Raw genomic sequence first — 16335 nt, 5'->3', positions numbered from 1 at the left:
ATCAGGGTCCCTGCTCAGTGGGGAGCCTGCTTCTCCCTTTGACCCTGTGGCCCTCATGCTCTCTTTCTCTCAAATAAATAAAATCTTAAAAAATATAATGAAGTGTCCTTTTGGGCCTTCCTGTGAAGCGTGAAGTCCACTGTAAATAAGAAATACTGAACGTGTTTTGTTGTAAATATCTATCCAGATGCCTTTGGAGTCCCGATCATGTCTGGGTTGGCTGCACTGGGGGCACCCAGCCCACCTCTTGTCACAGGTTTTTATTTCCCTGTTAGTACACATGGGCAGCTGCACCGTCCGTGCCCAGGGTGTGGGGCCAGGCCCCAGCGACTTCCCTGGCCCTGACCCTGGGCCTGGGGAGCTTGGGTCTGGTCGCCCCCAAGCTGCCTCTGTCCCCAGCTCTCGCTCAGGTCTGGGGGTGGGGGGCGGGCTTAGGGCGCTCCCAGCCCTTCTCCACCCTCCTCCCTGATCCAGCCAAGGGACAGGTTGAGCGAGGTTGCTCAGGCCGGTCTGGCACATGGTCCCCCAGAGACCTGGGGGCTCATCTCTGAGCTCCCTGAGGGTCAGTGACAGGCCCAGGAGTGACCTTGACCTTTGCTTTCTTGGCTGGCTCCCCAACTCCCCACAGGGGGGCTAGTGCCAGGGAGAGATCAGACCATCCAGTGGGGCAGGGGTGTTAGAGGAGAGCCCCCAAGCCCTCCCAGATGGCCTGTTGCCCCCTGGGTGCCGTACGCCCGTCCTGTCCTGCAGGGAAGGAGCAGGGGCAGGCCGGGCACTGCGGAGCAACGGCTCCTTCTCCCAGGGTGGCCCCTGGCCTGTGAGGGCCTCCTGGAGAACCTTTCCTTTGTTCTGCGAACTCTGCCTCTCCTGGGACCTCCTGCAGGGCACTTCCGGGGTGGGGGGGGAGGACTCGAGTCAGGAGCACAGGGGCCCCAGGCCCAGCCCGAGGTCACTCTGGCCATGCCCGAGGTGGCCTCCACATGGATCTGACACTGTGGCTTGGGGCCACCCCCTCAGGGATAAGACCCCCAGAAGCACAAGCAAGCAGCCCGAAAGATCCCATAGAACAAGCTGATGCTCTGGGTGGGGGGAGGGGCAGAAGCCGGACCACAGGTCCACTGAATGCTGGACTTGTCCTGTCTGTCCTGCCCTGCCACCGACCCATCCCCCAGGCCTGGGACCTCCCTCTCTGGTCCCAGTGGCCTTGGCAAAGCCAGAGCCTGGCGAGCGGCCACTAGGGGCCGGGACTCCTGGCCACAGCGGGCTTTGCGGCGTCCGCGGTCGGCCACTGGACGTTTATAGCTGCAGAGCTTCTCAGCTTACTGTCCCTGTGGTGGGGCCTGGCTCTCGGCCACGTACCACGGCGGTGAGTGGGCTCTGGCCACAGCCCGAGCTGAGCTGGGAGGGAGGCCCAGCGCCCTCCACGGGCTGGCCCAGGCCCTTCCTAGAGCCTGGCTGCGGCTGGGGAAGCTGCTGGAGGGCGGGGGGGCCCCCCACGGGGAGCAGGGAGCACCCTTGGGCCCACGTGGCACTCTGGGCGGAGGCACTGGTGCAGGGGTGAGGGCTCATGGAAGGGCTGGGCAGCCAAGGGCCTGGGGAGCAACCCCACGGACTGGTGTGACCCTCACACACGCAGGGTCTCCTTCCAGCCAGAGAGGGCTCTGAGGCCAGGAGAGGCTGAGGAGGGAGAGGTGGACTGGGTGCCCCTGGTGCAGCCAACCCAGACATGATCGGGACTCCAAAGGCGCAGGCCTCATGTCCTGTGTGGACTGCAGTCGTCTGCGGAGGGAGGGGGTCCTGATGGCCAGAAGAGGCAGGGAGGGGCAGGGCCTGATTCCAGTGCACCGAGCCACCACGCTGCTCTGCTGTGGCTCAGGTAAGGGGCCACTGAGTCCCAGAGGGACTCCCTGCCCTGCCCCTCCCCTCTCGGGACCCAGGGCCCTGGCTCTGTCCTGCCCGCTGCTGCCCCAACCCCAGAAAGCAAAGGCCCTGACTCTGGCACTCCCTGTCCCTCCGTCCCCAACAGCAGGACTCAAGGCTTGCCCCTCCCCGACCCACCTGCATGTTCCAGGGCCAGGACTCTGGCTGTTCTTTGAGAGCTCTGGGATTGGAAGGGCAAGTGGGGGAGGGAGGGAGGGAGTCTGGGGCAGGCACGAGACAGGCCCCCGGAGCGTCTGGGAGCTCACACCCTGCAATCCAGGGAAACCCCAGAGAGCAATCAGGGGGGTGGATGGGGGCAGGTAGAGCCCTGATTACGGGGTGGGGTGTGGATGGGACCTGTGGGAGGGCAGGGCCCAGCTCCGGGAGGTGAGGTGGGAAGATGGCTACCTAAAAGTGGAGCTGATTTTCATATAAATAGAACACCTTTGGGGTGTGTTTCTTTTTGAAAGCTAGGATTTATTTCTGTGCCCCCATCCTTAGCAAACAACCCTGGCCCGCCAGCCCAGGGCGGTTTCAGCCTGGTGACAGGGTCCCCTGGCTGGCTCAGGTCATGCTGCCCCTGACCTGAGTCTCCGAAGCAAGGGGCAATTCAGTTCCACAGTTCCTGCCCTGCTGGGCGCCTGAGGGGCGGGGTCACAGGAAGGAACGGGCTCTGTCCCTGTCCTGCAGGCCCTGTCCTGCAGGGCACCGCGTCCGAGGAAGCAGGCTGGGTGGGAGGGCACGCGTTCACTCAGTCTGAATCGACAGAGGTTTTTGGGGATGAGGAATTTTGCAGATTCTCTTTCTTCCTTCCTCCCTCTCTCCTTCCTTCCTCCTTTTCTTTCCTTTGCTTTCACAAACAGTAAGCACCTGCGAGTTGCCGGATATTGAACCCCCCACAAAGAGATCATCACGCCTGCCCTGAGAATTCTGGTGGGACAGTCGCGTGCTCGGTGAGAAGGGCAGACGTGAAATAGGACTGTGCCCAAGAGGGGTCAAAGGCGGGAGAAGGGAGCTAGCCATCCGCGCCTCGGCTGGCTCGTCCTGGGGCTTGGCTGAGGCAAGGCAAGCGAGCGGTGTGCCCCAGAGCAGGTGTACAGAGAAGCAGGAGCCAGCTTTGGGCTTGAGCCCATGTAGGCGTGAGCGGGCCTGGCCGGGGGATAACCAAGAGGCCGCCAGGAGGAGGACCACTGCTTTCAGGCCAAGTCCTGTGGATGAGCGTGTGGTCGGGGGTGTGGGGACGTGCTCGGACCCCTGGCTCCGGCCCACTCCCTCACGCCGGAGCCTCCCACAATTCCCTGAGCGCCACTGCCTTAGGTCTGAAGAGATTTTGGTACCAGGATGTGAGCGAACAAGGTGTGCCCGTGAAGGGCCAGTCCTTCAGATGACCTTGGGGAGCTATTCCACCACTCAAGGCAGCTGGGACTTGGGACTGAGGACAGTGTTGGAGGAGGGGCGGCGCAGAGGGAGGGACCAGGGACAGGGAAGGGCACACACAGCCTGTAGGAGTACCAGGGGCCGTGGCTGTAAACCTGACTCCCTTGTGCTCCTTTGAGTTTTTCTCTCCTCTTTTCTGAAGGGGCTCCTCCAGGCGATGTTAGCCTGTCTGTGACAATGGTCCTCTCTGACCCTGGGACCCCCATCGGGACCAGGGGTAGAGCAGCATTCAGGAAACTTCTGGAGGGCAGAGGCTGACGTCAGCCCAACGGAAGGCAGCGGGCTTGCTCCAAGGGCAGTGCCCCCTGCCCCAGCTCTCCAAGGTCCCTGGCTCTGGCCTGAGGCTGAGGCTGGGCAAAGCCGCCGCACCCCAGTGGCTCACAAGCATTGGTGGGCTTCTCCAAAGCCGGTGCTGACTCGGCCTTGGTGCCGCTGCTGGGAGAAGCCACAGCAAGACCAGCCCCGTGAAAGGCCCATTACCTGCCAGGGCTTGGCGTTCAAAATAGAATCTTGAGGGGCAGCAAAGCCTTTAATTCCATGTGTCCCAACAGTAGGTCGGTGTGGGGATAACTATGATCCAGCCAGTCCTGGGCTATAATCACGGAGTCAGAATGAAAAATTACAGGCATTGTGCGGGCTTGTTTTAAATATAACGTAATGCATACCGTCCTCTCTCTTATTTGCTAGGTTTGAAGTGGAGTCTTGGGCAGTTGGCACAGGCTTTGCCTGACGTGTAGCCCATAAAAATGGCCTGTCTCTAGGAGCGGGGCATGGCAAGAGGCCTCCCCAGACCCCTGGTGTTCTCTGCTGCCCATGGCCCACAGCCCACAGCCACCTGTTTGCAGGGTCCGTGCCGCCGCAGCCTCAGCTCCCGGCCCCACGTCTGCTGAGTGGCATGGAGCCCAAGCAGGTGTCAGATACGAGGGCTCCACTCCCTCATGGCTGTCGGTGGTCATGAGGCGGAGACCGTGCATCCCGGGGCAACCCCCGGGCTTTCCCCCCACCCCCCAGGTGTGGCCCCTTGCCCTCAGCAAGCCTCAGCCGACCCTGGAAAAGGGAGCACCGCCTTTCACATTAGCAGACGTTCTCTGACATTCTGTGTCTTGGTGTGGCTGTGTGGTGAGGCAGCCAGGCCTCGGAGGGGGGGGCCTGTCGGGAAAGCTAGAAAGAAGCAGGTACGTACTCTGAGGTTTGTGCCTCAGATCCGCTGATTGTGGTGTGCCATTCTACTCTGGGAAAACTGGACCACGAACACCCCACACTCGGGGGATGGTCCATCTTCACAGCGTGTCCACCCACACCGTTCACTGCAGTCGTTGCAAGTGTCAGTGAGGGATACCTCGTGGGGATGCTTGTCGTGTGCCGTGAGCACGGCACACACAGAATCACACAGGCCATTGGCGCTCGGTGATAACGTGGACGTGTGAGTGACCACCGGGGAAGGCTGTGAGCGGACATACGATAGTGGTGATAGCTGGTGAATTTGTAGGATTCTGTCTCATTTCTATTGTTCCCGTAGTTTCCAAATACTTTGTGTCTAGTGTAATAATAACCTTAAAAGAGCCGGCGTTTGAAGTGTTACGTACAATGAGCGGTAGGAATTGCCATCTGTCTGGCTTTTAACAGGCCGTCTGCGGGGTCTGCGAGGTGACCCCAGGGACTAGGGCAACCGAGGTTCCTTGCCCCGGCGACTAGCAGCGACAGGTCCAGTGCCTGGAATCAGAGCTTTGCCCACCGTGGGGCTTCACCAAATGCATCTGTGGAGATCAGCTGTCTTTCCGAAATCTTCCCAAGTGCCAAGAACTATCAGTGCCACTAGACACGGGGTAGTCACAGCCCTGCCCTGTCCCGGCCCTCCATGGAGCACCAGTGACCCCCGACCCAGCTGGGGCCGAGTGGGCTCCCTGCCTGTGAGCTGAGCTCTCCTGCTGCTTTGGGTGAGGGGCTCACTGGAACGGGACCAGCCGTGGGCCTCTCTGCTACCCATGGGGACTCCACTCCCCGGCTCCATTAGACCACACATCCCCCAGCCACTAGGACACACAGGCCCAGCTGGTGAGTCGTGGCGAGGCTGGGAAGCCCACAGCGCCTCCCTGGCAGGGTCAACGAAGGACAGCTGGGTCACTCCCAGCCACTTCTCGGGAGGTCAGTCCAGATGAGGCCACCTGCAGAGATGAGACGGGGAGGGAGTCCGCAGAGGCCAGTGGCCACTGTCCAGTTCTAGCTGGCAGCTTGTCAGGGCTGGTGTGGGATGTGCACGGACCAGCCCCGTGCCTGCCCCGTTCGAGACTGCAGATGGATGGGACACAGAAGCCGAAAGGCCGGGAGTGGGGAGAGCAGCAGAGGAACCCGGGCCTGTGTCACGGAAGAAGCCCCTGCCAGGAGTGGGTGACAGAGAGCAAGCCAGCCCGCTGTGACGGGGACACACACGGAGGAGCAGCCTGGCGAGCCGATTTGCACCTCCTAAGTTAGCACACACTGAGGAAACAGTGACCTGTCGCCCTTAAACGTGCCTCCGGGGAGCCTGTCCATCAGCGCGGCCTTCTGGGAAGAAACTGAGTGGCAGGGCGAGGGGCTAACAGGTCTGTCCCTTTCCTGGCGGGAATTCCCCTGCGGCGACGCAGCGGCCGTCAAGGACTCAATGTGCACACGAAAGACGATGAGCATCATGGGAACCCTTCTGTCCCACACGCTACCGTGCGGCTGCTGTGCGCACTTTTAAAGATAGGGACCGTGAAGGTTAGCGACCCTTGGAATATGTGCAAACAAGCAGAGAATAAAACTATCTCTATGAAAATTAATAATTACATGAAGCAGCCGCCAGGATGTTTGGACGGCCCCACCCTTGCTGGCGAACCGTGGTCCTGAGGCCCTGCTGCCCACACAGACACTCCTGTCCTCCCGAGGGATCTGGCCGCCGTGCCCGGCTGGAGCGCTCTGACCAAGGGGCCCGAGCCGCAGACCTCAGCCTGGTGGGGCCGCAGTGCTGGCCGCACCTGCCCCCCTGGCCAGCCCACTCTGGGGGCCCCAGAGAGGCCGGTGCCGCGCCCTGAGTCAACCCAATGTCACACCTCAAGAAGCCAAACCGGAGCAGATGTGGGGGAGCTGGGTCTGGGGTTAAGCAAAGGGTAAACTGATTTTAAAGGCTCTGACATGTCCCACTGTTGCAAGATCAGCCACCAGGGAGAGCCAGCTGATGGAAGGGACGCAAGGGGAGAAGGATGTGGGGGTCACCCTCGAGGCCTCCCCCACAGCGGGCCCTGATGGAAGCCTGGATCCTGCAGCACCGTTCCTGGGCCTGGCGCCGAGTGGGGGACTCGGTGGGGAGCCCAAGAGCAGGAACAAGCACGAATCCTCCAACAGTTCTGTCTCTATTCGGAGTCCGTGTGCCCTTCCCTAACGTGCCCGGAGTCGTGCTCTGTAGACGTGGCTCTCCTCGCGCTTGCCCCACTGCTGCCCTGCCTCACGGCCGCCAAGAGCACAGAGTGACCAAGCCCGTGTCCGGACAAATCAAACCTTGTTTGTCGAGTCCATGCATGCTCACAGGACACAAAGAGGCTTTATGATAGTCCCTGCCCTTGACGTGCTTTCAGTCACAGGGGTGCAGTCAGAGGAGGCGGCCACAGTGGGGGCATGGGAACTCCCAGGGGGTGGGCTCAGGGGCGGCTTGGGCAGGGCTTCTGGGGTGGTGGAAACGGAGCAGGGCTTCAGGGACAGGTAGCATGTCACCTGGCAGAAGGAGGGTCAGGGTGCCGGGGGCCAGCACCAGGGGCCACGGAGGCCTCCCCAGCCTCTTAGGTGGGAGCCCGGGGATGCCTCAGCTCAGCACCCGCCGAGCCCCTGCGGACCGACAGGGAGCTCAAGGTCCTGACATCCATCTTGACCACTCGTTTGTCGTTCGCTCACACTGCAGACGCGGTGGCACGCCCGCTCTGCGTTAACATGGCCACACATGTCTGGGGGTGGCGTGACAAACATGGCAGGGTCCTCGCTTGTCCAGTGGGGGACACAGACGATCAACAGAATCCGGCCCCTGGCGCTCAGGACCACAGACACATGCGTCATAAGGGTCAGGGGATAAGAGTGTTGGAAGTGGGGTCGAAGGGGTATTTAATCAATATGCATTTTGCTGCCCAAGTGATGGGGAGGGGCAGACACTGAAAATTGGAGAAGAACATGGCAGGCAGGGTCTGTGGGAAGCGCTCACCCTTGGAGGCAGGAACGAACCCCAAGGCCGGCCAGGTGGGAAAGGTGGCGGGTGCGGGTTTGGGGCTAGGAAGCAGGGTCCCTCTCCCCCTGTTGTGGTGCTGGCTCCCAGCTCCAGGCTTGGATGCGGGGTCCCTGAACCCGATCCAGGCCCCGCACACACGAGGGGGCACAGCCTCGTCCAGCAGAGTCCCCTGGGTCAGACGAGGACAAGGACAGGCCACACCTGGGGCACCACCCTCACAAACAATGGCCGAGCAACCTCCTTGGTTCTACTGAGCCCCGTGCCCGTCTCCATCTGTGGTTCCTTCAGGGCACGGCAGGCCACAGGGCGCGTGCTGGCCCGGAGTGAGCCGGGACTTCAGGAACCCAGTCTGGGCAGCATGTTGGAGATGGGCCAGAAGACGGGAAGCAAGCAGGTGGGGAAAGGGACACTCTGCATGAGGGCCGTGCTCCTGGGCTGGCTGGAGATGGCCCACGGACGCACCCGTGTGGGGGTGGTCACCGTCGGAAGGAGCCAGGTGATACAGCTGGGCACCGAGGACAAGCAGGCCGTGCAGCGAGGGGATAAGGCCAAGGTTATGGCGGGAAGTTGGGACGGGAGGCAGTTGGGCCGATTTTGTTGAAAAGAAGACCTGACTGTAGGCTGTGGAGGACAGGAAGGCTGGCGCTCGGGAGGGTCCGGGCAGAGGCCATCATGCCGGGTGGCAGCTGGCGCTGTGTACGGGGGTAGAGAGCACAGATGAGGAAGGAGCTCTGGGGACCTGACAGCTGGGGCTGGGCGGGACAGGACGCAGTCAGAGGAGACCAGAGGGGGAATGTCTGGGGGGCCGCATGGCCCCTGGTGTCCGATGCCACAGACTGGTCATGGAGCAGGGCTGTAGGTAGCCTCTGGGTCTGGCAGTGGGCAGCAGGGAGAGCTCTGGGGAGGACGGGGCAGCGGGACCTTGGGACGGAGCAGTACAGCAGCGAGCTGGGATGGGGAGATGCCTCGGGGAGATGGGGCATCTTTGTGTTCCTAGGGAGGAAGCGGGAGGAAAGGGAGTGGGCCCACATCTTCTTCCTGCCCGCAGGCCTCAGGCCTTCCTAGCCCGCAGGAGTCTCTTCCCCAGGGCTGGTCTGGCCTCATCAGTCCCTGCAGAGGCACTCAGCACTCTGCGGAGGATGGGAAGGCAGCCTAGCCCACCACAGGCCCGGTCCCACCGTGAGGCCAGTCTTCTGGGGAGATCTGGCAGACGTGGAGGTGAGGTGCTGGGATTTCAATGGAGCTGGCTTTCTTTGTCTGTGGAGCTTATGATAAACTCCGGGGGCGCCTCCTTCTCCCATGCCTGCATGCATCTGGTAGCCCTCCACCCTGAGCCTCTAGTGCTGCTCTCAGGCTTCCTCGGATGCAGACAGGCAGCCCTTCCAGGAGCAGAAGGAAGCAGCACTCTGGCCCTCCCGACAGCCCCGGGGCTTCTCCTGGACGCACCACACCTTCACTGTCCTACAGAACGCACACGACACGTGGAAACATCGCTGCCTCTTCTTCTGGTACTGTGGACATGGGCAGTCCAGGGCACAGGGTCTGCAGCCAGCCCAGGACGGGATCCCGGCTCAGCTCCTTCCAGGCAGTGCCCTGGGGAAGTCACTTAACCTCTCGATGCCCCAGTGTCCTGACTTTCCCCCTGGGTCCAGCCCCCATGGTGTCATAGCCTCTTCTGGAAGGGGATGAGAAACATGAGAACACTCCCTAAACCAGTGTGGGCAGGACCCAAGAAGACGCTTTAGCTTTCCGGGATGGACAGGGTGAGGGCCCCAACCTACATGGCAGGCCCTTGGTCTGAGAGCAGCAAGCCCAGGGTGTTCTGAAGTCCCGAGACTAGAGTCCAGTCTGGGGCTTTGTCATGGCCCCTGGACAGCGCCCGGCTGCAGGAGGACCCACACCTGGGAGGTCTTGGGGTCCCTTGGGAAAGGTCAGCCCAAGGCAAGACGGCTGGGTTTTCAGTGAGCTGCGGTGAATTCAACCTCGGCTGCTGTGTGGGGACCGTCTGACCTCTGCTGTCCACTGTCTGTCATGGCATAGACTTACAGCCGCAGCGGGACGAGGCCTCAGACACCCACCTTCCTGCAGCCGCTCCCACGGTGACTCCCAATCCCAGTACAGCTCATGCTGCGACAGCTCACAAAATTGCACAGAGCTGTTCCTAACCATCGCTATGTATCAACACTCTGGTATGTTCTACCTTTTCCTGTATTTATTTTGTAAGAAAAATGCTGATTATAACCCTCAAAACCGATATCACAGTCCCACATTTTCTTCTGGAGTTGGGAGAGCATCCACTTAGCGCGCTACATGAGCTGCCTGTCTTCCCAAGCTTCAGCAGCGCAGACCACACTCCGTTCAGATGTGGGGGACACCCCGGGCCAACTAGCGATGGAATCAGATTATTTTAAAAAAGATTTTATTTATTTATTTGAGAGTGGGGGCGAGAGACCGAGAGAGAGCACAAGCAGGGAGGGTGGGGAGAGGCAGAGGGGGAAGCAGACTCCCGGATGAGCAGAGAGCCCGATGCGGGACTCGATCCCAGGACCTGAGCCGAAGGCAGAGGCTTCACCGACTAAGCCCCCCAGGTGCCCTGGAATCGAATTATTTTTTGTTCAAATTCACTGAAACATTTTTAAATAAAAATGTATTTTGAGGAATAATAACCAAAAAAAAAAAAGTCCAAGTTTGATGAAAACTATAAAACCACAGGTTCCAAAGACGCCACGAACCTCAAGGATGAGGAACAGGAAGACAGTCCCCCAGGCACGCCACAACCCGGTTGCCTGAAATGAAGGAGAAAGACAGTAGGAGACGCCTCTGTGCAGAGGAGAGAAGGTCGGGGCAGAGCAGTTTTCCAGCTGGAAGAAATGCAAGTCAGAGGCAGGGAAATTACGCTTTTAAAACACGGAGAGAAAAAAGAAAAATAAGAATTCTTGGCCCAGAAAAAAAATGCATTTTAAACACAAGGACAAACTTTATGGAAGGTACAAAAATGGAAAGAACGTGTCCGCCGCAGAACAGCGCTGCGGGAAACGGTGGAGGGAGGGGTCCGGGGAGGAGGAAGGAAGTGCGAGCAGATGGGAATCCGCGTCACCGCCAACCCGCCCACCTGAGGACGATAAGAGTTATGGGAAGAACCTTCGGGAGCTGTGCCACTTCTTTAAAACACACTCAACATCCAAGCGAGTAAGTAAGGCCACAGAGCATGGTAGGCGGTAGGTTTCAACCCAACCCTGTCGATCGTTACAGAAAATACACACTGTTGATAAACAACTTGATTAAAAGGCAGCAATGACTATGTTAGGAAAGCACAAGGTCCAGCTGCATGCAGAGTACAGCAGGTCTACCAGAAATAATGACGTTGAAAATGGGCTGAAAGTGAGGGCATGGAGAGCCATGCAGCCCCTGTGATGCGGAGGAGAAGCCGGGCGGCCGTGTTCGTATCAGAAAGATACGGTCTGGCGCAGAGAATGTTGCCAGGGGAAAGACGGTCATCTCATAACGGGAAAGGGCCAATTCATCCAGCAGACACGATGACGTGTGTGCACCGAATGACACCTCCGAAACCCTAACGCGAGGTCTTTGGAGTCGGTAGGTGCACGAGCGTTCCGCAGAGCTCCCTCTAAACGTTACTCGGGGCTCCCTTGTTCTTCCGGTTTTACCACTGTTCACGGTTCCCTGTAAATTACACGCAGGGACCCCGTGCCCGCCTTTCCTTGGCTCTCACGAGAAACCCTTCTGGGAGGCAGAAGCCGGCCCCTCTCAGAACCTGTGCTCCAGGCCAAACTAGTTTTGGCTTCTGTGGGCTTCAGATTTTCCATCCGTACTGTGAAGACCAACAGCAACAGGGTTTTTCAGAGAGGGAGAGGGAGAACCTTAAGCAGGGTCCACGCCCAGCGTACAGGTGGACACAGGGCTCCATCGCACAGCCCTGAGACCGTGACCCAAGCCGAAACCAAGAGTTAAATGTCGAGGGGCACCTGGTGGTTGTCGGTTGGGCACCTGCCTTTGGATCAGGTTGTGGTCCCAGGGTCCTGGGATCGAGCCCCGCATCAGGCTCCCCGCTCCATGAGGAGTCTGCTTCTCCCTCTGCCACTCCCCCTGCTTGTGCGCTCTCTGAAAAAAGTAAAATCTTAAAAATATAATTAAGAAAGTCAGATGCCTAACTGACGAGCCCCCCCAGGTCCCACCCCCACCAAAAATGTTTTTGAGCTGTGGACTCTTTCTCCAGGCTGCAGCCCGTGGGGGCCCCTAGAAGCTGGGTCACATACCCAGCGCAGGCATTTTGACCAGCCACTGTGGGAGGGTCAGGGATCCGGGGGGATCTACACGAGGGCTCAGGCTTGGTGCCCTCGCGGGTTCCTCCTGTGGCTCGTGCGATCTGGGAGAGACTATTGTGTGAAAGGCATTCTTGCCTCTCAAGCATCTTCAACACAGCTGACAGCAAGACACATACACGCTAAATTTTGAAGGCTGCTCTCGGCTTCTATACAAATAAGATGGATTTTGAGGATGGTGGGTGCGGACTTGTATAGGTTCCAAACCAACCTGGTTGGCAAGAACCAAAGGCAAGTCACGGCTATTACCTGGCTCAAGAAATCTAAGGGATTCGTGGCGGGGGCCATGACAGGCTTTCCTGGCCAGGGAATTGTCCCTCTTTGCTTTCTTGTGTACAAGCTCGGCTCAGCCTTAGATGCCACATCGCAGCACAGAAGCGCCGTGTTCCGCGGGAGCTCCCAGAGCACACGTGTGTGGCATGGAGCAAGTGCACTTAAAGTTAGGACAGACGGAAACTCCTTTAACACGTGGGGTCATTTCAAAGCTGTGGAATCGGATATGTCGAGCAGTATAGGTGACCAATATCACATGACATCCTTTTCTTTCATGATTCCTGTCTCTCTCTCTCTCTCTCTCTTTTTTTTTTTTTTTGGACACTTTCTTGATGTATGTATGCCTCTCTGGACTTCAGCTTTGAAACACAGATGAATGAAATTGGGAGGGACAAACCTACGTAAAATCTTTCTTATGGAACGGCTGTGACACACGGAAGGAAGCTACCAGAAGCCCGTATCCTTTCAAGAGAATCAGTCGTCTGGAAAGCAAGCCTTTGGCTTTTCCATGTCATCTTCCAACCAGTCTTCCAGGTGCTATGAAAAAGGGGGACAGGAGCAGGGGCTGCAGAAAGGTCTGGAAGGATATGCCCCAGGCTACTGACATTAAATGTTTCCATAGGATGGAATGGAAAGGAATGATAACACATTATTAAATGTTCCTTTATACATTTTGCAGTTATTTCATGTTACATTATCACCTTTGTAATGAAAGTGTTAATAAGAAACACTGTTAAAAAAAGAAACAGTTAAAGAAAACAGCTACTCTGTTCATTAAAAAAACAGCAACAACATGGTGTAGGAGTGTTTGGATATAAAGTCCATGGTATGTCATGTTAAAAAGAATTCCTAAGCGCACACAGACTGAATTCTGAAGCCTAATTATTAGTTTACAGCAGAAATTTGATGAGTCAGAAGCCTTCTAGTAGCCTCTGGGGTTTTATAACCTCCCTCTAGCCTGAACCCGTTTCACTGGGCAGCCCAGGGCACTGCCCAGTAATTAAATGAAATTTCATGGGTAATAATTTAGTGCAGTGGCTGGAGCACGTGCCCCCCCCCCCACCCCGCCTTGACGTCCCGCAGAATCAAAGTCACTTACACCTTGCTGGAGGGGACCACCTGCCTCTCCTCTGGTGGTGAATATCCCACAAGTTATTGGCAACAGGGACGTAAGGTCTCCTTGAAATCAACTTTTCCCTCTCTGAGCGCTCCAGTCCTAACCTTCGGCAGAACTCACTCACTACCTACCTCTAACTCTCTCCCTCAGCAAATCCTACTACGAAGTGGGGGGCTCCCCTCCCAACCCTGTTGACCAGGCTCTAGCCTTTTAAAAGCTGCTAAAAATCTTTGGAATTTTCAACCTTGGTACTACTGATACTTTGTTGGGCTGACTGATACTTTGTTGTCTGGGGCAGGATGGGGAGACAACCCGTGCATTGCAGGTCAGTGGCATCTCTGCACCCAGCAGATGCCTGGAGCTTCCACCCCCGACAGCTGTGATGAAAATATCTCTGGACATGGCAAAGCATTCCCTGTGGGGCAAAAGTGCCCCAGCTGAGAACCACTGTTAAGTTCACAAGTTCATCCACTGTCCCACGAGGACCTGGGGCTAGGACCATGTGTTACTACCCATGCACCCCCCCCCCCAAAAAAAAACCCAAGACATGGATGTTTAAGACCTTCCCAGGGGCAGTTGCCTGTGAAAGCCAAGATTCGTCCACCGTTTTAGTGCAAACTTTCTTCCTTGTCGGAGGCCACCATAAGACTTCGGACAAGGGAAATTTCGGCAGGTTGCGGTGGGGGTGGGGGAGAGGAGAAGCAGTGTTTAGCCGGCTGGTACTCTTTAAACAACCTTTACATTCATTCACATGGCATAAACCAAACCAAAGAGACAGACTAGCAGGTGACACCCAGTCCCATGGCTTTTAATGCCCTACGTGCACCGATGTCCCTCATTTTTTTACTTCGAGCCTCCTTCGCCTCCTGTGGTAGCCAGCACTGTGCATTCCACTGCTGCTCAGTGTCTCCACGTGGGCATCTGACAGGCTCGTCCCAGCAGGATGTGGTAGCACCGTGCACTGAACCGCTCAGGTCCAAACTTGCAAGCCCTCCTCTGTTCTCCCGTTCCTTTCCGTCACCTTCCAGTCTTCCGTCAGGTCAGCTCTACCTCCAGCACACATCCCTGTCTGCTGTCTTGTCTCGCACGCCCTCTGCCCTCTTAGTGTGAACCGCTATCCTCTCCTGCCAGCCACTTCCTGCTCCCAAATCAGGGTGTCCCCGGCCTCACCCCACTGACATTTTGCTTGGGGAAGAGGGCTGTTTTGTGCATTGTAGGATGTCCAGCAGCATCCCTGGGCTCCACCCACAGACACCGTCACCACCATCCCTCAGATTGCAGCAAAAATGTCTCCATATATTGCTGAATGTCCCCTGGGGGACAAGATCCCCTCTGGCCAAGAACCACGGTCCTACATCTGGCACACACAGGCCAGGATATTTCTAAAAGTATGAATTGCATCACCCCAATCACCTGCGGAAAACCCTCCAACGTCTTCCCATCGGCCTTGTAAAGCCCAGGCTCCTTACTGTGGCTTCCAATACCCTCCGTGAACATGCCTCTGCCTCTTCTCCAACGTCCTCTCTTCTGGCCCACGCTGCCCCTCCCTGGGGTCCAGGCTCGGTCTCTCTGTTCCTCGAGCATCCCAGCGGGCTCCCATCCGCTCCCTCTGCTGCTCCCTCTGCGGCAGGAACTCTCCCCAGACCCCGCCTGGCTCCCTGTTCACCCACACAAAACTTCAGGTCAAACGTCCGCGAGTGGGCAGGCCCTTCCCTGACCCCTCCGTGTAAGGAGCCCCTCGTCTCCGTTCTACCCATGACCGGCCTGTTTCCCTCCCAGCTGCTCCGCACAACGGAAAACGTCTTTCCGCGCCGTCGAGGCCCCTTCAGCGGACTGTGAGTCTGGGGGCTCGGGGCCCCGGCTGCCCGGTCCACAGCCCAAGCGCCAGCGGAGTCCTCCCTCCCCCGCCGAGACCTTCCGAGGTTGCTCCGCGTCCGGGTGTCGCTAGCGCCACGTGTCATTTTTACCCGCCGCTGGCCCGCGAACGCGGGGTCGGGGGTGCGGTCCGCCGGCCTCGCACGAGCCCAGCAGGCGCTGGGCGGAGACACCGACCGGGCCGTCAGCGGGGTAACGGCCTCTAGGCGTTTCGGGTCGTACCCTCCGCCGGCCACCGCTTCGGTGGGTCCCGGTCCCCAGGGTCGGAGCCGCCCGCAGCCGCCCTGTCCTTGAGCTCAGGTGCTGCAGCCTCCGGGCCTCGGAGCCTCCTGCGCCGGCCCCATGGAAGGCGGTTCTGGGGGTCCGTGGCGGGGCGGCCCCGGGGGCCGCGCGGTGAACGGCCGCATCCCGACCTCGCGAATCTGCGCCCGGGCCCAGGTCGGGGCGTCTCGGGGCGGGGGTCGGGCTCCGTGAGCGCGGCCGCAGGCCCCCAACACAGCGGGGGGTCGTGTCCCCGCTGCAGGCGCTCCCGACGCGCGGGGGAGCCCCAGGGTGAGCGTGACGCCATTGGGTGCAGTCACCGCAGGCGCCAGGATGGCAGCATCGCGGGGCTGCGGGAGCGCGTACCCGGCTCCACGCACAGGGGTCCCGCGGCTCCCGCGCTCAGGGACACGCGCTTCGCCTCGCGCGTGCGGGGTCGGTGGGCGGGGCCTGCGGAGGCCCGCTCCGCCCCGCATCCACACTGCTCCGCGACAGGAAGAGAGGCGTGTCTTCCGGAACTTCCGGGCGGTGGCTGTTTGGGCGTGTGACGGCTTAGCGCCTTAGCTTGCGATGGCCGCGGCCGTCGCTATGGAGACGGGTAAGTGGGGCCCCGAGCGCTCGCGGACACCGCTGCCCCGGGCTTCGTGTCCGCGGCTCCGTCCTCCTCACCTCACCGGCGTCGGCAGACGCCGACCCCCTCCGGCCTCCCGAACCCTCGGCTCCCCGGCCACCCGGTCTCGACCCCCACACCCCGCCTTCTGACTCCGGGGCCTGACTCCCCTAGCCTCCCGACTCCCCCCCCTTCCCCGGCCTCCTTACCCCCGGACTCGACTCCCCCAGCCTCCTGACCTCCGGCCCGACTCCCCCAGCCTCCCAATCCT

General features: G+C 59.2%; 1 protein-coding gene across 1 annotated transcript in view; it reads left to right on the top strand.

The window, feature by feature from the left end:
- The first annotated feature begins 15944 nt into the window (after positions 1-15944).
- MED31 (mediator complex subunit 31) overlaps positions 15945-16335 on the top strand; it is a 4047-nt gene continuing 3656 nt past the window's right edge. The window contains exon 1 of the mRNA XM_059378503.1: positions 15945-16052. Within this exon, the coding sequence (XP_059234486.1) occupies positions 16025-16052 (28 nt within the window). The 5' untranslated portion in view covers positions 15945-16024. The remainder of the gene's footprint in view (positions 16053-16335) is intronic.

This window comes from Mustela nigripes, chromosome 16, assembly GCF_022355385.1.
Source record: "Mustela nigripes isolate SB6536 chromosome 16, MUSNIG.SB6536, whole genome shotgun sequence".
Taxonomy (NCBI): domain Eukaryota; kingdom Metazoa; phylum Chordata; class Mammalia; order Carnivora; family Mustelidae; genus Mustela; species Mustela nigripes.
The sequence above is the reverse complement of the archived record's forward strand: the minus strand, read 5'-3'. Positions and strand labels throughout refer to the sequence as shown.